Genomic DNA, 25,081 nt, shown 5'->3' with positions numbered 1-25,081 from the left:
TTTCTTAATGTATATACACACATACACATTTTATTGCTAAAACATTTGATGGTCAGAGGCAGACATGACACTCCATTCTTCAATATTTCTTCATCAAATGTTGAAGAATTTAAAGAATGTGGTCTACATAACCACTTACTTTTGTGACACTCAAGAAAATCATCAATTTCCTAATAACATTGACTATCTGATCCATATTCAAATTATCCCAGTTGCTCCAAAATATTTTTATAGCTGTGTTTCCGAACCAGAGTCCCACTAAAATTTACACTGAATTTGATCGTGATGTCACTTTTGCCTCTTTTCATATAGAATAGGCTCTAGTCACTTTTCAAAATGCTATTGACTTTAGAAGAGTCCAGGCCAATGGCTTGTTGAATGCCCCACACTCTCAATTTGCCTGATTGTTTCCTCTTGATGTCATTTAACCTGTTCTTCTGTCCTCTGTATTCTGTGTATACTGAAGGTTAGATCTGGAAGAACAGGTGCCAGAAAGGTTGCCTATAAAGGGCCAGGTGGTATATATTTTCACCTTGTCATTCTTACAGTCTCTGTCATGGCTACTCAACTCTGACACTGTAGCGTGAGAGCAGCCATAGACAATACATCCATGAATGGGTGTGGCTGTGCTCCAATAAATCTTTATTCACAAGAGCAGGCGGCTGCCTGCACTTGTCCTGCATGCTCCAGTTTGTCCACTCTTGGTCTGAAGGCTGGATTAGGTTTGGGTCAGACTGATTTGTCAATAATTCTTTATTCACCACAAATGGGATGTTATAACTTCATGTCTTCTCAAGAGATGTGTGATGTCAGGTTTCCCGTATTGATGATGTTAATCCTGATCATTAAGTTCAGATGGTGACTGGCAGATCTCCACGCTGTAGACGTGCATCTTGGCCCTTGTGATGAACCAGTAATCTGAGGGGATTCTTGGGCTCTGTAGGACCAGCTTGTCCTCCAGCAGCCTTTCACCCCATGCCATTTATTGGATATTGAAAAACCCATGATCTTCTAATTCTATCATATCTTCTACATTTAGAGCTGATATTTTATGTGTCACTATGGACTCATGGATATTTTTATTCAATATTCTAGAATCATTTACAGTCATTTTCCTGGACACTCAAATTGATGCAGATTTGGTCAGTGGGGCCCACAGGGAATTTCGTGTAAGTGTAATCACTCTGGATTTAGATTTCCTCTAGATTATATGCTGAGGATGCATATATATGCATACATGAGTAATATGTTATGTATAGCTATAACTTACAAAATTTGCAGTAGCAATATACACCTTATCTCACAGCTCAGCTTGTAAAATGTAAGGATGTAGAGACTCTATTCAGAGGTTTCTGATTTTACTCTGAGGAAATATATTTTTACCCATAAGCTCTGTGAAATCAGGAACCGAATCTGTTTTGATCTGTGTGCAGCACACGGTGAGTAAAAAACATATATATTTTTGAATGAATAAATTTGTAAGCCTTAGAGATAGAGAGTGAAGAAGTTGAGGCAGGTCAGCAGGGAGACAAACTGTCCTAGTTGGCCTGTAACCCAAGTGTCTCATGTGCCAGAGGACTTTCAGCACTAAAACCAGGAAAGTTGGGCAACTGGATTAAATGTTTACTTACACGCAGTATTTGAACATTATTTTCCTCTCTGATGCTATTTTAAGAAAGTCCTCTAAGGTTCATTATTCTTGTAATGTATCTTCAACTTGAGGAACTTCCTTGCAGAAGAGGATGTTGGAGCAGAGGGTTTTATCCAAGGCAGCTGGGGAAATGGGTCATAGCTCCTTGACTCTGTGGGAGTGAGATGAGCATGCTGTATGGCCCATAAGACCCCAATTCTCCAGCAACTGAATGTCAAACATTTCCTGATACTTTCTCCCACAATGGCAACACGAAGAGTTTCTTGTAACAAACATGAAAAAGTATTTTCTGTAATCTTTGCCCAAAGGATGACAGTTCAGAACTTTCCAGGATACAATATCTTCGGTTTAGCTGTTAATTTAATTGTCCTGAGAAAGAAGATAAAAAAGAGATAGTGTTAAAATTACAAGATTTGTACACTGAAACTATAAATCATTGTCAGAGAAGTCAAACGAGACCTAAATAAATGGAAAAACATCTTATTTTCATGGATCAGAAGACTTAACATACTTAAGATAGTAGTACAACCCCCCAGCCCAAGTTAATCTACAGGTTTAACACAATCCTTATCAATATCCCAGTTAAATTTTTCTAAGAAATTGACAAGCACATCTTAAAATTCATTAGGAACTTCAAGGGGTCCATAATAGCTGACACAGTATTGAGAAAGAAGAACAAACTTGTAGAGTCACTTCCCCAACTTCAATCTCACTACAAAGCCACCGTAGCCAAGACAGATGAGTGTAACAGAGTCGAAGGTCCAGAAATGAACCTTTACATTTATGAAGAACTTATTTTGACAAGAACAGCAAGACAATTTGCTAGGAAAAAAAATTTGTTCCGTTTTAAATGATGATGGGACAACTGGATATCCATATGGAAAAGAATATGGACCTCACACCATATTAAAAACCTCACACTTTAAAAAAAATTAATTCCAAATGGATCATATGCATAAATGTAATAACTAAGACTTTAAAAGACTTGGAAGAAAAAATATGCATAAATCATTGTGACCTTGGTGGAGGCAATTCTTTTTAGATATGACACACAAAGCACAAGTAAACATAAAAATAGATAAATTGGACTTCATCAAAATTGAAAGCTTTTCTGCATCAATGGCCGCTATCAATTGATTGAAAAGCCAACCTATGAATGGGAGAAAATAATGGCAAATCATATATCTTGCAAGGGACCTGTATCCAGAACATATATAGAGTTCTTAAAACTGATCAATAAAAGAGAAATGACTCAAAAATAGGGGAAGGATTTGAATACATATTTCCCCAAAGGAGATATGCAAATGCCTAATAAGCATGTGAAAATATGCTCAACATCATTAGACATTAGGAAAATGCAAATCAAAACCATAATGAAAAATATTTCACATAAACTAAGGTATAAAATAAAACAATAACAAGTTTTGGTAAGGATGCGGGTGAATTGGAATCCTCATATATTTTGGTCTTGCTCCTAGTGGCAATGGGGAATCATTTGGAGGATTTCTGTGCAAGGAGGTACATGACTAAATTTTTGTTTTGAGAAAATAACTCTGAATTTTACGTGAAAAACTCATTGGAAGAGGGAGAAGAGTAGAGGAGAGATGAGTTAGGGGGATATTGCAATTAAGCCAAGGGAAGATGGGAGCTGGAATTAGGGAGGTGATCGAGACGGTGTCAACGAGACAGATTTGTAAGCACTGAGGGGAAATATTAGCAGAATTTAGCCATGGGTCGGTTTAGGGTGGAACAAGGTAGGGAGGAGGAGAATGTGAAGGATGTTTCAGGTCCTGACTGGTGCGACAAGATGTATGTAGACACCGTCCAAGGAGATGAGAAACCCTGAAGAGGGCTGAGTTGGTGAAAAAGATGATAAGTTCTGTTATGACCATGTTGGGCTGCTTCCGAGATATCTAAGTAGGGATGTCAAGTAGGCAATCGGAGGTAGTGGTCTGGGGCTCATGGGTCCTTCAGGGCTAGAGAAATATATTTGGCCATCATTTCCTTCTGCAGTGAGTCCCTGTGCACGAGACTGTCTTTGAGGCAGGTATAATATGAGCATAGACGTGTTTCTAGAACTAAGCCAGGTACAGTAGATGAAATCTAAAGAAGATGAATAAAGTTCAGCTCGAGAGATAGGAAGATTCCCAGGGAGTGTTGAGACATGGAAGCCAGAGACAAAGAGAAGTTTCATGATGGAGGCAGTAACCACAGCATCCAGTACTACTGAGAGGACCAAAAGATATTTACTCCAGCCAGTGACATGAAGCTCATTGGAAACTTAAGAGAGAGATTTTTCATTCCAGAAAGGAGGCAAATGGCAGTTTTGAGTGTATAGAGGAAAAAGAGGGAGGGATCAAGTGTATAACAATAATTTTTAATAAGAGAGAGACTTAGAATGTTGCAGTGAAGGTTAAAAGGAAGCTGTTGAGAAGGGAGACTGTGCAAGGACCAGAGACATAATGTACGAGCAATGATGTAAAGTTATTGAGAAATCAAGTGTCAGCAACCAAATACAGGCAGAGGGATTAGCCTTGAAATGTAGGAAGCACATTTTGTCTATCTGTGGGGATAAGGAATGAGGAGAGAATGGACCAGATTTCAAATGCCTGGTGTTTTTGAGCGCACAAAGTTGACCTTGTTGCATCCTGCTGAGTTGATTTTCCCTGTGAAGAAGTTGGTAGGAACATGTGCTGGGAAGAGGGAAGAGTTAGAAAGTTGAGAAATTTGAGGAGTGGAGTACTCGGGAAGTGGCAGTTGCAGAGGGGGGACCAGCAGGCGGAGGAGGCAAATACAGAGGCCTTGCCGGGCAGGGTGGGAGCTCATGGAAGTTGAGAGAAAGAACAAATTGGCTCAAATCTTTGCACAATTTATACAGACCGCATGAGTCTCACCTTCTTCACCTATCATATGGGAGCATCATAAAACTCACCTCCAAGTGCTGATGTGAAGAACATGTGAACAAAAATGTGAGAAGAGGGTTTGTAAGTGAAAACACAAACGCTTGGTGTGATTCACCATGCTGGGATCTCTCCTATGCTTCTGGGATTCTCCTCCCTGGTTTTGCATTGTCTGTGTGTTTTGAAAATACCAGGTACAACTGCAGACTTTTAAGGAAAGTTTCAAATCCAAGTTAATGCTTATTTTACTTTCCCATTATGACTATATATCCCATGTATTTATTTTTTTATATAGAGAGGTGGCATGGAATGACTTGGGATAAAGGATGCTGCTGTGACTCTGAGTGCCTCGTGCATCACTGCTTCAGATCATTAGTTCCTGCTTATGGAGCTTACTATAGCATCTTTGTCTGCTTGTGAGTAAGTGTTTTCTATCTTCTCACCAAGGAAAATTAAAAAGCACATGGACCATGTGACACCAAATGGGTGCTCCACACGTGTGGGGAATGGGACCTCCATGTGCAAGCGTAAAGATGAGCATAGAAAGACAGTAGACAAAAGTGCGGGAAGAACGCCTTTCATGACAGGGGAGAGCCTGAATGAGTACAGGAGCAAACTAAGTTTGAGTCATTCTGGGGCATCTCCTCCTATATACCCAGGTTGCCCAGCGTGGTAGGCATGTGCTGCTCAAGCAGATCTGTTAGTGAAGTGCTCTGGGAGCAATGTGTGCCCTTACCACACTGTGTTTGTAGGCATCAGACACGGCCCTGCTGGAGAGCATCTACTTCTCAGACTCAGCTTTGGTTTTCCTGACCCTTGCGAACCATTTCCTGTATTGCTCCTGGACCTGAAGAGGCAAAGCAGACTCTGGGTCAGCTCACTGGGAGGAGTGAGATGGGCAGAATCCTGAGTGGGTGTCACACAGTGGTACCTGCTGGCTGAGGAGGCAGTGCACCAGGAAGATGAAGACGCCCTGCAGGCTGTTGATGATGGTGAAGAGGTAGGCCATGATGTGGGCAGCTGGTCCCACCTGCAGGATTCCCAGACACCAAGCGCAGCCCAAGATGAAGAGCTGAGCTGTAGCTTTAAATTTCAGAATCCTGGGGAGGAGTAAAAATGAGGCTCCTCATGCACCTGGAGCAAGAAAACCAAGAGCATTTTCATCTCCACTCCATGGATGCCTCTGACTGAATAGTGACCATCTCGGATCTTACTGTCCATGATCCCTAAAGAGAAATGCTCTTTGGGTCCAGAATGGTATTTCAACTTGAACTGAAGATGGTAATGACTCCATAATGTGGCTTTCAAACAGATCATGATGTTTCATGAAGATCCCTAATTTCATTCAACCAACAGTGCTGAGGACATTCTGTGCACCTGGCTCTGTGCTGGGCCTTGGGAACTAAAAACAACAAACAGAAGATTTATGTTTTCTCAGCTCTTACCCTCTAGTGGAAGGACAAAAACAAATGGTCATCTATAACATTTGTGAAGTGCGAGGTACTTCTGCCCACGTCCATCCAGTACTCTTCCCATCCTCACCTTTTCCAGGGACTGACCCAGAGCATCCTTTGTCTAGAATAGAGGCCATTGATTCTGTGCAAAGCTGGGGAAAGCAAGGGACATCCCCAAGCTTATATTCCTGGGGATAAGGGTAAGGCCTTGCTGAGGCCGAGCTGAGTCAAAACGGGGAGGGCCAGGCACCGTCTGCATTCCCCTACAGAAAGGCATGATTAATTGGGTGTCATCTCTAAAAAAGAATTGCTTAGCCAAGGTCACAATGATTTACACATATGTTTTCTTCCAAGACCTTTATCATCTTAGTCATTACACCCAGCTATACGCTCTGTCTGATATTAATTTTTCTAAATGGTGTGAGGTTTTTAATAAGGCGTGAGGTCCACATTCTTGTGCATATGGATATCCAGCTGTCCTATTATCATTTATTGAAAAGATAATTCTTTTCCTCAACTGACTACAGCTCATGGACTGGCTGCCTGTGTTTGTCAATAAAGTTTTACTGGCACCCAGCCACACCCAGCTGTTTGTCTACTGTCCGTGGCTGCATTTTTGCTACAACCACAGAGTTGACATTGTGACAGAAATTGGATGGCTCACAAAGCTGAAAATATTTCCTGTCTGGGCCCTTACAGAAGGCTTGCTGACCTCCGGCATAGCAGGCGCAGGATCTCGGAGACAGGCCTCATCCCCTTCCATTATGAGCACCACATGCTAAACATTAGTCCCTGACCCAGAGGTCCATCAAAATGTCAGATATGCAGCTTCTATATTCAGAATGTTCACGGCTGGGACGCAACCCAAATGTGCATTGATAGGAAAGAGGTAAACATGGTACAGCCATACTAGGGAATTCTCCAATCCTACACACAGTATGAATCCATTTCTATAGCATGCAGGGAGATTTACAAATATGTGTGTACATGCATAGAAACATGACTAGAAGGACAGACATAAACTGTAAACAGGACAGGCCTGTAGAAAGAACGACTGTGTGTGTCTGGAGGGAGAGATGGGTCAGAAACGGGATGTGAGGAGAAACTTTAAGTTTGTAGATTTCTGGGGTGTTTAAATGATTTACAACAAGAAATGTTTTACATAATTCATGTGCAGTGATGAGTAAAAACATTAAATCTTAATTTATTAAAAGGAAAGAAAGCAAGCCATGTAGGTGGATAATTACTTCTGCCTGTGGCTGGTGATGCTCAAACCCTGACTTTTCTGATTCTCACCCTAGAGGATGGCTTCATCTCAGGGTGTGGGAACAGAAACACATTTTGCCATTTTCCAGTCTCTTTATTTCACTCGTCTCTCTCCATAAAGACAACAATCCTCAGAAGGATAAATCACTTTCCTGTCTGAAAGCTCCAGATCGCTTTGTAAGGCAGATGGCATAAACCCCAAACTCCTCCTTTCCCAGCATGCAGATTGCTTCCAGTACCACTCCACGCAGACTGTCCAACTTCATTTCCTGTCAACCTCCTTTCAGGCATTGTCTCTGGGTAGCAGCATTTTTGAGCATTTGTGTTTATCTGCAGTCTCTCTACAATGGGGACACATCCTGTCTCTGCTACGTGCTGGCTGCGTGAACATGGACAAACTAGTGCCCATCCTTAAGCCTCACTTTCCTCACCCTAAAGTGGGTGTAAAAGCTACTTTGCTTACAGAGTTGTTTGATGTGTAAATAATCTATTTGGTCACTTAGCAAACAGTGATAGATCCCTTCCCGTGAGTCTGGCCCTGTGCTATGTGCTTGGCACTTGATACCCAATGGGGAGGCAAAACACACACAGCTCTAACTCCTTAGAGCAGAAATGTGGTGAGAGAGACATGTGTGAGTTAGCAATTGCACAAAGGAACGGAGCTCAGCACAAATGGAGGTGAGTGCTATGGAAGAAATGAACACCCTTAAAATCTTCTGTCCAAGATATAATCCTTGAGATGTTAGTTGATATATAGATGGAACTTTTTTCAATTTTTATAAACTTGGACTTATTTAAAGGATTGAAGAAGAAAATTGGTAATTTCTTAGGATGATGCTAAGTGAAAAAGCCTGAGAGTCAGGGTAAAGATAAATGTAACTGACAGAGGACATCATGTGTGGCAGAAATCATGATGCCGTCATAGGAGTGCCTGGAGTTGGCGAACACTGACCTCACTCATAGGGTTCCACCCTCCCAGTGGTGGCTTCTGAGTGAGTGGTAGTCGACATGAGCAAAAGCCTCCTGGACCAGCTCCAAGCCAGGCTCTTTGGCCTCAGAACAACCTGGAGGGGATGAGAACCAAGTGTGCCCCAGGGGGTGTTACCCACTTCAGTGTGGGTGACAGGAAGTCAAAGGATGAGAGCGAGAGACAGAGAAACATGCACATCAAGTCAACCATGATATTTTCACTGTGAGATTCCTGGCATTTAGTTTGTCTTTGTGCTTTTCAAACATTTCCAATGTTCTGTGTTTTTCCTGCATTGCTTTTGAAATCAGAAAACCATCCTGTGTTCTCTCCGAAGAAGGAGTCAGTGCTGGATTCATCATCCCAACAACAGTTGCTCGAAGCCGTTCCACGGCACAGCTGCCCATGGATGAGGGGACAGAGAGAGAGGTGTGGGCACAGCTGCCCCTTCCTCCTCTTTTCTTGGAGGAACTCCTGAGACTGGTCTCTTCACCTCGCTCCTCCAGGCTCCCCCCTCTTCTCACCACTTCTCAGTCCTTTTCTCCACCTCCCTCCCCACTCTGTCCTGCAACCATCACTGTATTCTGCTACCTTTATCTCCCTCGTCCAACTACGTCTGCCACCCCTACCCTATCCAAACCCCTTGCCTGTCCCCTAATTGTCCCATTTTCTCTGCCATTCCAAGCTCCCTAGTTCAGTCACCTCCGTGAAGCCCAGAATCGCCCTGCCCCCAGCTGCCAAAGAGCAGTGGGAACACTCTGATTCCTTCAAATGCCCGTCAGCTGCTTCTCTCCCTGGTCTCGCTGGCCCAGCCTGCCCATTCTCTCCATGCTCTCCCTTATCCGCATTGCAGCAGCAGCCTCTCCGCCCCTCACCTGGCCCCCTGAGCCCTATCAGGTAGCCAGACCCCTCAAGCCTTCCTGTCTCCCTCCCACGCTCCACCCCATATCAAAGTTACCCTAATTCCTCTCTAAATCCTCACTCCTTTTCATTCTTCTGGGACCCTCGTACTTCACTCCCTTCTTTGTCAACCACACATTCCAGTTTCCCATCGTTGTCCCTGTTACCCACCCTGTTTGTATTCAGTGTTCCCAGTCACCTGAGAACCACAGGACCTCTGTCCATCCCGGATTGCTGGGACGGTAATCTTCAGCATATCCTGAGTTCTCCCAGTCCAGGCAGCTCTCCTCATTTCCCTCAGGCCCCCAGACCTCCCCAATTTATCACCCCCACCCCTCCTGTTCCTCCAGTTGCTGTACCGCCTCACACAGCCCCTGTCCCGCAGCCCCAAGTCCTCTGAGGTCCCCATTCCTGCACATCTCCCTGTATCCTCTGCCCCTCCTGGTGTCTCCCATCCTACCCTGCCCCTCTCTGTGCCTGCAGTTACCCCTGATGCAGTCTCTCTCCAACTCCCTGTTGCCCTTACTTTACCCTCAGCCCCCCACTAACTCCCGAGGTCCCCCAATACCAGTCTCTTCCAACACAACCCAATTCCAATCAGGTCCCCTCACCTTCTCCCCAACCTTCCCATCCTCATTCGCACAATTACCCACCCACTTCTTCCCAGGGCCCTGTCCTCATCTCACATCAGTCTACGAACTCCCACCCCAGAATGCTCCAGAGGAAGACTGAGTGGTCCAGTTCGGTCCCTCCCAGGTTCCTGCAGTCCTGAGCAGCCCCAATGCCCCTCCACTCACTCCTTTTGTCCACTCCTTCCCCAATACCCCTCCTTCCATTTCACTTCTTAGGCCACCCCTCCTACCCTGAGGAACTTCCGTATCCGGGATCCTCACTCTTGCATGCACAATCTCTAGGACCCAAGTGCCCAGCCTCTTGGCATCAAAGTCATCTCTGAGATTTGAGGAGTCCAAGTCTGCAGATCCTGCTGTTTGTAGTTTTGTGGTCCCTGACTTAGACACTTCCGGTTCCGTGATCATGGGATCCTTAACTGCTGGTGTCTGACAGCTTCTTGTTATATACTTTCTTGTGTCCGGATTCTATGTTCTCCACCAAGGGCCTAAATCCTCAATGAGTCCCTGTTTCCTCATCCACACGGTGACCATCAGAACCAGGAAAGGGGGCAGCCAGTGAGGGGACCTGTCACAGCAGACCCCCAACGTGGAGAGCTGAAAGGAGAGACCTCTTCAACCTTCGCACCTGCTCTCTTTGATGGGTGTGGTCATGTACTGGAGCCCTGTCATGAGAAGTGGAGCCACACTTCAGAGCCTGTCTCATGGCTGTTTCTAACTCAGTGACAGAGTTCTGGATAAATGAGCTGGGGAACCCCCAAGCTCACTCGTCCTGGTTAATTCTTGTTTGTCTTCGGGTTTCCTACCAGAACTTAATCTTTATTTTCTCAGTTAACATTTAAAAATAACCCACAAGGAAATTATTATTGTTATTCCCGTAATAAATAAGGAGAATAGATTTGATAGATTTTTAAAGGTGAAGATATGAGGGCAAATGCTGAGATCTGCCTCCCAAACTGTAAACATCTTGGAACGCTGCCCTCACTTGACCGAGAGCTCTCTCCCACCTGCCCTCTCTAACCATGGCTGGTTCCACATCTGCCGTGTCCCCACAGGGCTGTGTGTCCCTAGACCACAGTATCTACTATACTGCATTTTCTCCTTCTTCTGGTTTTCCAACTTACAGATTGATGTGGACTGAATGTTTGTGTCAGCCAGTAAATTCAGGTGTTGAAGCCCTAACCCCTGATGTGATGGTGTTTGGTGATGGGCCTTTGGTAGATAATTAGGGTTAGATGAGAGCAGGCCCCTGATAGCAGGATTAGTGCTCTTTACAGAAAAGATGTCAAAGAGTTTCATTTCTCTGTCTCTCTAGGCTCAAGCTGGAAGAAAAGGCCATGTGAGGACACAGCAAGAACGTGGCCATCTGCAAGCCAGGAGGAGAGCTCTCACCAGAACCCACCCTGTCAAACCTTGCTCTTGGTCTTCCCAGTCTCCAGACCTGTGAGAAAGTAATTTCTGTTAAGCTGCTCAGTCTGTGGTTTTGTTACGGCAGCCCGACCTGACCAATTCACAGGTCCTCACGATTCCTGGAGAATGAGATGATGTCTGCCTTGTTAACTTTAGTTTCTTTCAGTTTAGCATGATGCCTTTCCAAAGAGTAAGTGCTCACCGAATATTTGAAGAGTGAATGAATAAATTGGTGTCGGATGAGGAGCTCCCCAGAACCACCATAATATCTCCATAGATAAATATTTATGAAAACATGGCCACGATCATTCATTTCTGAGTGTCTATAGCCGTTTGCATGCTACAGTGGCAGAGTTGAGTTGTGGCTGTAACTATATGGCTGTGATGGTTAATTTTTGTGTCCTCCTGACTGGGACACAGGATGCCCAGATGGCTGGTTAGGCATGATTTCAGGGTGTATCTGTGAAGTGTTTCCAGAGGAGATTAGCATTTGAGTCAGTGGACTGTGTGAAGCAGATGGCCCTGTCCAGTGAGGATGGGCATCACCCGATCCACTGAGGGTCTGCATAGAATAAAAGATGGAGGAAGTTGAATTGACTCAGGCTGAGTGCTGGAGCTGGGGCATCAGTCTCCTGCCCTCGGTGCTGCTGGATCTCAGGCTTTCAGGCCCTGATGTTAATCGATGGCTCCCTGGCTCTTAGACCTTCAAACTACACCACCGGCTTTCCTGGGTTCCCAGATGACAGGTGGCAGACTGTGGGACTTCTCAGCCTCCATTATGATGTGAGTCAATACCTCATAATAAGTCTTTTCATACTTCATATTTATGTATGTGTGTGTCTGTGTATCCTATTGCTTCTATTTCTCTGGAGAACCCTGAGTATTACACTGGCCCACAAAGCCTAAAATATACATATGATGATCTGAGCTTTCAATATAGCTTCATGTGAGGAGGAAAGGGGATTGAGTCTGTGAAATAGTTTATACTTCAAGTGTCCAGTTGCAGGACTTGGTTTATAAGAATCTTTCAGCCTCTGAGTCAAGTCCATGAAGGAGGGCCTGTTCTCTCCTGATCTCTGCCTTGCACACAGTGAGTAATCAATATTTTTGAGTGAGTGAATAATGAAAAACATAGAAAACAGAACAAAGAAATTTGAAAATCCAGACTATGGTGTGAACATTCCTGATCTTTTAGATGTTGTTGGTTTGAAAATACCTTCAGGCTAGTGTTGCTGCTCATAGACTTTCAGCAACTGGAAGAGCATTTGTAGGAAGGAGAGGCTTCAGAAAAGGCTTAACCCAAAGAGACCAAAGAACTGGCCCTCAGCTGCCCTTTTCTGTGTGGAGTGCTTTCTGAGCATACTGTGGGGCACAGAAAAGTTCCAGATTTCACAGGAATCCAGCATGAGCATGTCCACCATGACTTATTCCACATTGCTGACACGATGGGTTTCTTGAAACACACACCGCCAAGTCATCCTTCTCCTCTCCTAATGGCTCAAAGAATAACAGTTCTGATTTCCCATGGGAGAAGAGGCTATAGTTCGAAAGATCTTTCAATTCGCCTGGAGAGAAAATGTTTTAGACATGATGTATAAGACCATAGAAAGAGAACTTAAAAGTTTGCTTTGGAAAAAAATAAGAAATTTAGGAAGTAATCACAAATTTCTGTGCCAGATGGATTCGTCAAGGCAAGACCAAAAGGCTGAATCAGACTGCCTTCTGCTAGACCCTGGTCTTTCTCAGAAATCCCATCTCCCTACATTTCCTAACCCCCAAGTTACAGAAGACAACAGCAATTAAATCTGCTCTAAAAAATTATCCATCTGTTTCAAATGTGTTTCCTGCTCCCTCTGCTTCAGGGTTTGTGAAACGGTGCTCTACGCCTGGAGTTACATAAGACGGCAGCTGAGAAATGAGTGAAATGTGGGAAGGACTACCTATAGTTATTCACCTAAGATAGAAGGGAAAAGGCATTAAATTCCTTTCACGCGCTTCGTCTTTCCACCCCCAAGGTGAGTCATTTATTCCTACATGCACAGGAAGCTAAGCAAAATTTCTGAAATTTAAGTGGGCGACTTCACCTGCTTATCTTTACTCAAAAACTTTGTAAATACTGTACTTCAGGAAATTACTCAGACCTGAGAACAAGAGCAACTATTTTGTTTTCCTTGGATGAAACTTCAGGAAGCCATGGAAGGGATGCCAAATGAGAGGGAGACACCTTTACATCTTTACACAGCAGAGACACCAAATTTTAGGAGATCATAGAAGGTAAAATTACATTAAGCAATGAATCTTCTTGGTCCTTTACTCAATGATAGTAGATATATGTGATGAGATTACTCGAATTTTAGAAGGTTTCATTAGCTATCTGATGCCATTGCTGCATTTCTCTCACAGAAGGTACATGTTTCTTTGATTCATTGTGTATACCATCTGTGAGCAGGAGGGAAATTGGTGGGATGAGAGGATGATAAATATTTGTTCAAATATCTATCCTATGAGCCAAATTTTGATGGCTCTACAATAGGTAAGCTAAACCTTGTACAATAAGTATGGTAGAGAGGAAACTGATCCACCAAAGATGCTCACATTCTCATCTCTAGATTTGTAAATATTTTACTTTATATGGAAAAACAGATTTGCTGATATAATTAAACTAAGAATCTTGAGATGGGAAAATTATCCAGGAGTATCCAGGTGAGCCAATGTGATGACTAGGGTTTTTATAAGGGAAAAAGGGAGGCAGCAGAGTCATAGTCAAAGACAGTAAAGGAGATATGGTGACAGAAGCAGAGGAGAGACTGAAGATGCTACACTGCAAGCTGTGATGACGGAGTGGATCAAGGGGCCCCTAGCCAAGAAATGCAGGCAGCCTCTAGGAGCTGGAAAAGGTGGGGAAACGGATACTCCCCTAGAATCTCCAGGAGGAACGCAGCTCTGATGACACCTTGATTTTGGTCCCTAAGACCGATTTGGGACTTTCCACTTCTAGAGCAGTGAGATAAATGTGTGTTGGGTTCAGCAGTAAGTCTGTGGTAATTTTGTCCAACAGCAAGAGGGAACAAATACATTCGAGGTATAGATGTGGAAGAATCAGTTTTCTGGGATTCTGGAGTGAGGGCAGCTCCAATTTGGTTGAGGGACTCCTGGGAACCAGCTCCCAGGGATGAGGATACGGCCTTGCTGAGGCTGAGCTGACTCAAGAACACGAGGGACAGGTAATGCTAGCATCCCCCTAAACAGAAAGGCATGGATTACTTGCTATGTTCTTCCTGAATGAGTGGAAGCCCTGAGTGGGACAGGCCTGTGGAACAGTGAGAACTGAGCCTCTCAGATCCGTGGGTCCCTCCCTTACGTGTTCAACATCAGCTGTAGTGAGGGATGCTGCATTCGTTCCTGCTCGGTTACCTGTGCATCCTTGGATGAAGCAACATTTACTGTGGGGAGATGGTCATCCCCTTCCCACCAAAGCACAATTCACTCGAAATCCTGCAAATGGAAGCAATTAATTAGTTCTGATTGGGCGAGACTCAGAAAACTGTCTCATTTGTACACGGGAGATGAAGGGGGCGATTGAGGACTTAAAATGTTTCTCAGTTTGACCAAGTTCACATGGCAAGTACTTGGTAGAGCTGCTATTTCATTCCAGATCTGTTTCAGTCTGGGAACTAAGATCTAGACAAAGCTCTTGGATCATAAAGAAATATTAGGGTGTTAACAGGTAGACATGATGGTTAATAATAAAACAATAAGTAAGGCAGAGAATTATCTTGAAATTCCCAAGAGAAAGAGGCACCTTAAACTGATCAATAATTTATTCTAATATTTTACCTCCATCATGATCAGGAAGTTCATTCATTCATTTGTTCAGTAAGTAACTATTGAGCACTTGGGAAGCGTTAGACGTGGAGAGAGATTGAAAACAAGACAGTTCCTGCCTCTTCTGCAGCTGCAGTTTGTTCATTCCTTAATGTGATCAGTCATGCAGCAATTATGCATTGAGCATTTCTATAGGCCTGGCCCTGTGTGAAATGCTGAGGGTGCAATAGGAAGGAAAAGCAGCATGGTGCCTGCTGGAGCTCAGATCTAGAGGGAAGACAGACATTAACCAGATAGTGAAAAACCAGAATGAAATGACTCTGACAGATGCTCTGTGGGAAAGGCACAGTGGCTATCAGAGAGAAAAACCAGAGAGTCTGACCTATTCTGAGCAGGCAGAGAAGGCTTTTTGGGGGAGTTGACGCATGAGCTGAGATCTGAAGGCTTATATAGTTTTGAGCCAAGGGAGACATAAGAGTGTTTCAAGAAGAAGGAACATGTACAAAGTCTTTATTCCAAAGAGGCACGGTGAATCTAAAAAATTGGAAGAAATCCCATGTGGCTGGAACAATGGTGAGTATGTGGCAGATGAAGCTGGAGAGGTGAGCAGGAGACAACCCAAGCAAATTCTCATTGATTATGGATTCGGGGTTTGGTCCTATATGAAATGGATTTAACAAAGGAGTGACATGATTCCATTTGTGTTTGAAAAGCTCTCTCAGGCTTCTATGTAAAGGATGCATTGGACGGTGACAAGAATAGAAAAGGCAGGTCAGTTGGGAGGATAGTGCAGTTCGTCAGGCAAGTAAAGATGGCAGCCTGGCCAAGGAGGGGGTGATGGAGATTGAGCCAGCTGGACATATTGGGCACATATTGAGAATATGGGAACAACAGGACTGGGGCTGGCCCAGTGGCATAGATGTTAAGTTGGCACCCTCCGCTTCAGCAGCCTGGGATTCACCTATTCAGATCCTGAGGGTGGACCTACAACCGCTCATCAAGCCAAGCTGTGGTGACACCCTACATAGGTGAACTAGAAGGACTTATGGTTGGATATGCAACTATGTGCTGAGGCTTTAGGGAGAAAAAAAAAAAGAGGAAGAATGGCAACAGATGTTACCTCAGGGTCAATCATCTTTACCAAAAAATAAATAAATAAATAAAAAAGGGAAACCTAAGACAAACAAAAACAGCATTGTATAATGAATAGGTTGTGATGGGGAGTAAGATGATTGTTAAGTGTAACTTTCAGGGCTCAAAGATGTGTCACAGGATGGATGTAGTGCCATTCAGAAAGACAGACACCATGGGAAAGAATTGGATTAGGATAAAGATTGCAAGTCTTATATAGGAAGGATGAGTTGAAGGTGTCTTTGAGATATCAAAAATGTCAAATAAGTAAGTGGAGATGTTCCTCTAGATCTCAGAGGAAGGGTCAGACCTAGAGAAACATACAGAGGCATCATTTGCATCGATATGTGACTGAATCTAAGGAATGGACATGATTGTTTAGGAGGAAAGAATTTAACGAGAACTGAAGTTTTTCTGGAACCAACCCACTGGATGGAGCTATGAAGGAGACAGACAGAAAAGCTAGAGAGAATGGAAGAAAGACATGCAGGGGTGTGTAAATAGAATCTATAGGGGATAAAGATGGAGAGTTTCATGAGAAAGGGGTGGGGAATAGTGTGAGAAGTTTCTGAGAAGGCTTTTAGGAACACAGAGATCACTGTAGGTCTGAGATACATGTTTTGGTGGAATCATGGGAGAAAGAAGCCATACTGCATGGAGTTAGGGAGTGAGTTTAAAGCAGGGAAATGGAGACACAGAGAAAAGTCAACTATTGGCTGGTAGCTAGAACAGGGCCAAGTAGTACATGTGTGAAAAATGGAAGAAAACTAAACGTTTCCATAACTTTGGCAAGAACACTGTTGAGAAGGTGAGGGAAGAAAAGAGGGAGGGAGGGAGGAAGAGAAAAGAGAGAGAGGGAGAGAGAATGTGTGAACAATAATGTGAGGATAGTTGATAAGGCAGGAATGATGGGATCCAAAGAGCAGGTGTAAGCATTGTCTTCAGAGAGGAGAAGGGAATTGTGTCGATGACACAAGAATGTGGAGGGGATGCACGCTGACGTTTGGTGGGTATGGTGGATTGTGTGAAATATACAAAGCATCGTAATGTCTTTGATTTTGTCTGTGAAATAGGTGATGAGAACATTTTTGAGAAAGGGGGAGGAGAGAGAAGATTGAACAATGGAACCAGTGCTGGGTGAACAAGGTAACAAGAGAAATGCACAAGGACTTCCTGGCAGAATCCTAGAGTCCTTTAAATGGTAAGGACGACTCAAGGGATTTCATAGAAGATGGAAGAGTTGAGAAAACATAGGTAAAAGGACTTTGTAAGATTAAACCACTGTGTTGGTTCTTTGTAATCTGTGCCATGAATTATCCCATGTCATTAATGCTTTTCCTTCAAGGTTTTGCATAATGTAGAAGCTGTTGAAAATATGAGGAAGTCTTTTTAAGAAAGTCTAAAATGCCAGCTAACCCTTATGTCTAATTCATAAATATGTGCATCATTTCCTTCCATTTCCCCCTTTTTGTGAGTGCTGCTGAGTGACTGTGAGATAGAAGGTGTGCAGAGAAGGACAGAACAATGTGGCTCTGAGTAGAACATGCATCACCATTTTGGGTCATTGATTTTTGCTTATCTAGTTAACCAAGCACAGCACATAGCAGGTATTCAGTAAGAGCACTGATGTATAAAGGTCAAGATGAACACAGTTCCCTAAGCAAAATATGTTTATTAAAATAAACTTTTAAACTGAGACCACTGCTAATGGTTAAGGAGTCCAGGAGTAAGTCAAGCGTGAGCCAGCCTAGGGCATCATCTGCTGTTCACCCAGGTTGTCCAGTGTGATAGGCACATGCTGCTCGGGCAGATCAGTTGGTGAAGTATTCTGGGAGCAACGCATGATCATACCGTGATGGGTTTGGAGTCATCAGACACGGCCCTGCTGGAAAGCGTGAAAGTCTCAGACTCAGCTTTGGGTTTCCTGACCCTTTTGAACCATTTCCCGTATTGTTCCCGAACCTGCAGAGGAAAAGCATACTCTGGATCAGCTCACTGAGAGGGGTGAGGATGGGAAGAGTCCTGGGCGGCAGCTGGATAGTGGTACCTGCTGGCTGAGGAAGCAGTACACCAGGAAGATGGAGACGCCCTGCAGGCTGTTGATGATGGTCAAGAGGTAGGCCATGACGTGGGCAGCTGAACCCACCTGCAGGATTCCCAGACACCACGTGCATCCAAGATGAAGAGCTGAGCTGTAGCTTTAAAAGTCAGCATCCTGTGGAGGAGGAGAAAGGAGGCTCCTGAGGCACCCAGAGCAACAAAAGAAAACGCCATTTACATCTCCACCCCATGGATGCTCCTGCCTTCCTCTGCTGGTGATGAGTTCTCAGGCTGCGCTGTGATCATCTTTGATCTTTGCCATCAATGATTCCCCACAATGGAAACAGCACTCAAGTACAGGAGGGCAGTTTGATTTAGATTGAGGAGGATAGTGATACTTCAAATGTAAGCTTCAAAAATTTTATGACGCTCCACAGGGATCCCTATTTTCACTCAGCCAACACTACTGAGGAGGTACTGTGCATCGGGCTCTGTGCTGGGGCCTGGGCATTAAAAATAACAAAGGCAAGATTCTATTTTCATTCAGAAAAGATGATGATAGGAATATAGAAGAAACATCATTAAATTTCCACAAGGGTTCCTGGAGCAAAGGAATGCCCAAACTCCTAGATCTGATGTTGACTAGGATTTTTTCCAGAGAGAGGAATGGATGAGGGTGAGAAGGAGCCTGAACTAATGGTGTTGTATGAAAGCGTAGGCTGGTGTGGGAGCAGACACAGTGTTTCTAAGTGCTTCATGGGAACATAAGTCTTCTTTGCACTTTTGTCATGGGACTGCTGACAAAAGTCCAAAGAATGTTTATCAACCAATGTCCGTTCTTCCTGCTGCTGAGGGAGTAACAAGCTTGGCTTAGAGATGGACGGAACATTTTGGCTGTGGTGTCAGCCACACACCCCTGAGTCTGAGCTGGCTGCCACAGAAGCATAGCTGGATCTGTTTACTCTGGGTTCTCAGAAGACCCTGAGAAGGGGCAGCAGGGGTTGCAAAGGGACATGGCTTCACTCTTGGGACCACACGTGGCTGTGGGTTGTCACCCTCTCCTCCGGATTACCTTGTGTCCTGCAGGGTGGAACATCACTGTTGACGGAAGAGAGTCTGCTTTTCAACATCCAGAGAGTCATCAGAAAGAAAACTAAGTTGACCTTCAGGAAACCACAGAAGGATTATTGATTAAAATTCCAATCTGTTTCTGTACCCAAGCCTGTCCAACATCAATTCCACCCTTAAGTAGTTTCCACATTTAGTAACAATGTTAGAGTTTGTAGTTTTTGGAGCAGTCTTAGAAAACCAAGCCAAATGCATGACAACCCAATGATATTCCAGCTCATCTACCCCCTTATAATTCTGCCCTTCTAATGACCCCCAGCTGAGCATTAAGGAGGCTCTGAAGTCATCACAAACAGAGCAGATGGCACAGACTGGTCCAAGGAAGACCCAGAACCAGAACAGGAACCCGAAGGTGAACCGTAACCAATAACCTGAACGTGAACCCAAACCCGAATCTTAACCCGAACCCTAACACCCTAACCCGAACCCTAACCCTAGCCCTAATCCGAACCCTAACCCGAACCAGAACCCTAGCCCGAACCCTAACCCTAACCCCGAACGCGAACCCTAAGCCAAACCTGAACCCGAACCCCAACCCGAACCCGAACCTGAACCCGTACTGTAGCCCTAGCCCTAGCCCTAAACCTAGACCTAGCCCTGACCCTGACCCTAGCCTTAACCCTAGCCCTAGCCCTGAAGCCCAAACCCTGAACCCGAAATTTAGCCTAAGCCATAGCCCCTAACCCTTAACCTGAACCTTAACGAGAACCCTAACCCCTGACTCCTAACTCTGACCTTGGATCTGACCTTCACCCTGATCCTTAACCTGACAACCCCTGTTGTTCCTGTGCCCCTCTCCCTGGATTTCACAAGCAACAAGGCAGACCTCTGCTGCAACACAGCAAGTCACAGAGCCACTCCTACCATTAGATTTGGGAGCTCATCAAACTCAGCTTCGACTTACAAATCTGGCAGAGTCGGATTCTGTTTCACCGCTGTGTGTGTGGGAGACAAGCAAGGTATGCATCTTTCTGAAACCAAGATGTTCATATAAATAGTGTCAGCTGGGCTTCGAGCTAGCCTGTAAAATGACCGGCAGAATGGCAGCAGGTATGGAGGCTGAAGGCCTCCTTCATGCTTCACAGTATCCACCACCATGGAGTCCAGGCATCTCACAGGACTCCTCTGCAAGAAGTCACCGAAACAAGACAGTTTTACCAGGCAGAAGAGAATATGATTCCCTGCAGCTAGGGGGGAAGACAGAACCTCTTCTCTTATGAGATTTCTTTCACCAGCAAGGGCCAGGGTGAGAATCCCTTAGGGAGGAGGGGAGGCCTGAGGCTCCCAAAATTACGATGTGGGATGTCACCAAGAGATGAAATATAGGTACTTTACTGCTTTGCATTTGAATATGCAAATACTGTTGGCCCCTCCCATACACACCTGCCTTTGGTTTGGGGCATTAGGGGCAGGGGCAGGGGGAGATGAAGCCTTCCATCTGTGGCCTAGAGGGCCTCATGGATGCTGTGACCCCCCACCCCACACACACACGCACACACGGGGCTGAGCCAGCTCAGGACTCTGAGGCCTTCTCCCTCCTCTTGAGCTCCCACCTCTGCCCTGCCCCACAGTGACTGTTAGTGAGTGTTTAGTGGGTGAGGAAGAGGAACCCAGATATTGCTACAGGCACTCACTTTGGAAGGTAGGGAGAAAAAGCTAAGAAATTCTTCTGAAAGTCAAAGCCCAGAGACTTAGTCTCAGTAAAAACCACAGAGATTTAATCGTAAGATTGCAGAATGCTTGCCCTGCTCATAGCTCAAGAGGGCTCCAGTATGCTAACAGTAAATCACATCTGAGAGAGCTCCAGGACACAGACTCTATTTGAGAAAACTTTCTTGAGAAATCCAAGTACAAGAAGGGACAGAAAAAAGGACACCAGTGGACAGTGAAGCCTCTAACACCTACAGCTATAGCAACATTAAAGACAGCCCAACTTCTAGTCAGAGTAACAGGCAACCTCACACTGAAGGTCTATTCACCTCAGTTCCTATTACCTAATACAATACGTCCAGCTCTCAGTAAAAACTACAAGGCAAGCCAGAGGGCACGAACACACTGGGAAGAGATAAAGCAATAATCAGAACCAGACTCAGACACTGCACGGATATGGGTCTTATCAGACAGGGAATTTAAAATAGCTATGAATAATACGTTGACAGCTCTAAAGAAAAATTAGACAATGTGCAAAAAGAGATGAGTAATGTAAGCAGAGAGATGGACCCTCTGAAAAATATTTTTTTAAATGCTAGAAATTTAAAAAATACAGTAACAGAAATGACTAAATCTTTCAGTGGGCTCATCGTTACACTCAGCTTGGCCAAGGAAAGAATCGATGTGCTTGAAAGACAGGGCTGTAGAAATGCCCAAGCAGAAACGCAGACAGAAATAACGAAGGGAAAACCCAGAGCACCCAAGAACAGTGGGCCAACATCAAAAGGTGAAATACACGTGTACTTGAAATACCAGAAGAGACAACTGAGCAGAATAAATATTTGAGGTAATAATGGCTGAGAACTTTCCGAAATGAACAATAACCACCAAATCATATATCCAGGAAACTCAGAGAACATCAAGCAGGAAAAATTCCAAAGAAAGAAATAAAGCACTGCTAGGTATACCATATTCAACCTGAAAAATAAAAAGTAAAAAAAAAAAAAACTAAAAAAATCTTGGAAGAAGCCAGAGAAATAAAACACACCTATAGAGGAATAAGCTAAGAATCACAGTGGACTTCACAGGAGAAACCGTGCAAGCAAGGAGAGAGTGGAATGAAATGTTTAAAGTGTTGAAAGAAAAACCCTCACCAGCTTAGAATTCTATATAGTGAAATTACCCTTCAAAAATGATGGAGAAATACTTTCTCAGACAAAGAAAGACAGATGGAATTGCCAGCAGACCTGACCTAAAACATGTCAAAAAAGATGATTAAAGAGAGGGGCGGAGCAAAATGGCAGGGAGAGATGACCCAGGACTCTCTCCCATCCAACTACAACAAAGGATTGGAAAAAATGAATTTCAGCAAATAAACCTAATGTCAAAAGGTCAGAGCCCTAACAAACCCTAACACCCTAACCCCTAACCCTAAACCCTAACCCTAAATCTAACACTAAGCCTAACCCTAACCCCTAACCCTAACCCCAACCCCAATCCGAACACGAACCCTAACCCAAACTTTCTAGTCCTAGCCCTAAGACCTAAGCCCTAGCCCTAACACTAACCCTAACACCAAACCCCTAACCACAGCCCTAGCCCTAGCACTAACCCTAGCCATAAGCCCTAAGCCCTAGCCCTAGCCCTAACCCTCACCCTGGCACTGACCCTGACCCTAACACTGAGCCTAACCCCTAACCCTAACCCTAATCCTAACCCTAACCTTACCCTAACCCTACCCCTAATCCTAACCCCTAAACCTTAACCCTAACCCTAAAACCTATCTCCCCAACCCTAACCCTAAACCTAATTCCCTAACCCTAACGACAAACATCACCATACCTTTAACCCTAATCCTAATCCCAACCCAGAACCTGTACCCAAACCTCGAACCTTAACCTGTATCCTTAACCCCCCAACCAGTAAATTCGCCTTCACCCTTACTCTCACCCTCACCTCGCTCTTCTCACCTCTTGCCTGTAATTCCAGACCCCATCTTAAACCCTAAACCTTTGCCTAAACCCTAAACCCTGACCCCGACCCCAACCCCTACCCTAACCACATCCCTGACGCCAGCCCTAACCCTAACCCTTTCGCCGCAAATACTCCATAATTAATCTACCACTGAAAACTGGGTGAATTACTATAGGGCAGCTGTGGGGACTAGCCCGGGGCCTTTCTCCCCAAGGCAGCAAGGGCACCAAACAAGGGGGTCACAGAGCGGCTACATAGGGTCTTGGAACAAATGGCATCCGCCACATATGACAGGGATGTCCCTTCACTTGTCACCAGAGGCTTTGCTGACACCGCAGGTCAGTGAACACAGCGGGTCGGAGGTCTCAGGCGGCCGGGTGGGCACTCAATCCCGAGTTTAGGGGGAGACGGTTTTCCTTCCAGAAACGCCGATGTGGGGACGCTGCGTCCCCATCCTTACTGATCGCTCCTGTCTTGGGGACACAGTCAACGTTTAAAGTGGATACACGCGCACCCCACAGGCCAGGCCCCTTCGGGAAAACCAGTGCCGGCCGAGTTCGTTTCAACCCAAACGGCTCCCTCGGGCGCTCGTCCACCCTGTTGCTTGTCACTATCCATGAAGCCTACAGCCCTGATCCTGAGGCCAATCCCTGACCCAGGCCCCACTCCACCGTCCCCGCCCGGCCACACGCCCAGACTTTCACCAGGACCGCGCTGCACCTACCCTGGCGCACAGTTCTCCGCGAGCTGCGATTTCAGAACAGACACAGCCACCGCCCAGCGCACACGAGCGCGTCCCGCGGGCTGTGCATGAACTGAGACTAACACATCCGGGCGGGGAGCCGGAGGGCGACGGAAACAACCGATGGCTGGCTGAGTGCGCCGAGGTTGTGGGAATCGCAGAGCCCTGGCGGAGACGGAAACAACCGACAGCTGGCCGAGAGCGCCGAGCTTGTCCGAGTCGCAGAGTCGTGAAGGGTAGAGCCGAGGGGATACAGAAAGTGCCGAGAGTGTCTGAGGGGCAGACCATCTACCGAGAGCCGGGTGGAGAGGGGAGGGCCAAGTGTCTACGGAAAGGACCGAACATCGACCACAGGGCGGAGGATCCAGGGAAAGAGCCACTGTTGGGCGGGGAGGGCCGAGGAATGAGGGAAAGAGCCCAGGGCCTAAAGGGAGGGCGAAGGGACCATGTGGAGCGAGGAGGCACTGAGGCAGCAGAGGCGGAGCGACTGAGAGGGCTGGGCTGCGAGGGGCGGGGGGCGGCCATGGGGGCGGGGCCGCACGTGGAGCCTGAGTGATGTGGGGACTCGGGGACACGGGGGTCCGGGGTCTCTCCGCAGAGGCCCCAGAGCCCCCTCGCCCCCGGGGGGCAGGTAGCATCCGGGGTCTTGAGGCCGCACGCCAGGATGGACGCGACCCTGGAAGAGATGGCAGGGCGCAGGCCGGGGCGCGTCTGTACCGCCGCGTGGCTGTGGACGGCGAGTGGCTGTCCTGGGCTGCGGACGGTTCGCGTTCGCGTTCAGGCAGCCATGCGGCCGCTGCTTCCTGCGGGTCGCGGGCCCCCGAGGGGGCGCTGCTGTCACCCGGTGGGGGATGGCGAGCGCGGGTTGTCCCCAGAGCAAGACGTGCTTCGGTCAGGAGCCCTGGCCGCCGCGCGGGGCATGAGGACAGAGCCGGGGCGGCCGGGTCCCGAGTGTCCTCGCCGGGGGAGGCGGAGGCCCACGCGGACAGCCGGAGCGGGTGGGCCGTGAGACGGGGCGCGTGAGCGCAGCCGCGCCATCCCCTCCCTGCGTCCCTCGGGGCGCGGTGGGCCCCGCCCGGGCCCGACTGTCTGCGCTCCCGGCGGCGGACTCCCTCGGGCCGACCCCTGCCGCCCTCGCGCCAGCCCTGCTGATGAGCGGCCGCTCGATCGCTCCCAGGCTGCTCTTCGCGGGGCGCGGTCTGTGTCTCCCAGGGTCTCGCTGGGAGGAGGCCCTGCGCGCCGGCTCAGTCAGACCAGGGGTACCCTCCCTGCATCTACACCACAGGCGGCAGCCTGGCGCCCGGGGCAGGGGGCAGGCAGGACAGGAGCTCCGTTTGCTGTTTGTTCCGCTGCGAGGAAGAGATATTAGCTCAGGGCCAATCATTAAATAAATAAATGAACAATGTCAAATAAA

General features: G+C 46.2%; 1 protein-coding gene and 1 long non-coding RNA gene across 5 annotated transcripts; one reads left to right on the top strand and one right to left on the bottom strand.

The window, feature by feature from the left end:
- On the bottom strand, positions 1-23,966 carry LOC111774263 (adhesion G protein-coupled receptor E2-like). 4 transcript variants are annotated; one of them, XR_011440588.1, is made up of 6 exons: positions 23,650-23,966; positions 19,246-19,336; positions 18,181-18,348; positions 17,985-18,095; positions 14,592-14,672; positions 1-2,020 (listed from the first exon to the last, which is right to left on the bottom strand). XR_011440588.1 is itself a non-coding variant. In XM_070273006.1 (5 exons), the coding sequence occupies exons 3-5, from the start codon at positions 18,256-18,258 to the stop codon at positions 5,897-5,899; spliced, it is 246 nt and encodes an 81-aa protein (XP_070129107.1). In that variant the 5' UTR covers positions 18,259-18,348; positions 19,246-19,336; positions 23,650-23,832; the 3' UTR covers positions 5,805-5,896. The 4 variants fall into 4 exon arrangements, 1 of the variants encoding a protein (XP_070129107.1); XR_011440589.1 differs by lacking the exon at positions 1-2,020 and adding an exon at positions 12,346-12,742 and having other exon boundaries at positions 23,650-23,832; XM_070273006.1 differs by lacking the exons at positions 1-2,020; positions 14,592-14,672 and adding an exon at positions 5,805-5,953 and having other exon boundaries at positions 23,650-23,832.
- Positions 12,032-19,388, top strand: LOC138925006 (uncharacterized). Its single transcript, XR_011440590.1, has 4 exons — positions 12,032-12,267; positions 13,040-13,192; positions 13,305-13,451; positions 17,207-19,388. It is a non-coding gene; the product is annotated as an uncharacterized lncRNA (long non-coding RNA).
- Positions 23,967-25,081: the final 1,115 nt, after the last annotated feature.

The sequence above is a fragment of the Equus caballus genome, chromosome 7 (assembly GCF_041296265.1).
Source record: "Equus caballus isolate H_3958 breed thoroughbred chromosome 7, TB-T2T, whole genome shotgun sequence".
NCBI classification, from domain to species: domain Eukaryota; kingdom Metazoa; phylum Chordata; class Mammalia; order Perissodactyla; family Equidae; genus Equus; species Equus caballus.
Note: the sequence above shows the minus strand (reverse complement) of the source record. Positions and strands in the feature narration are given on the sequence as shown.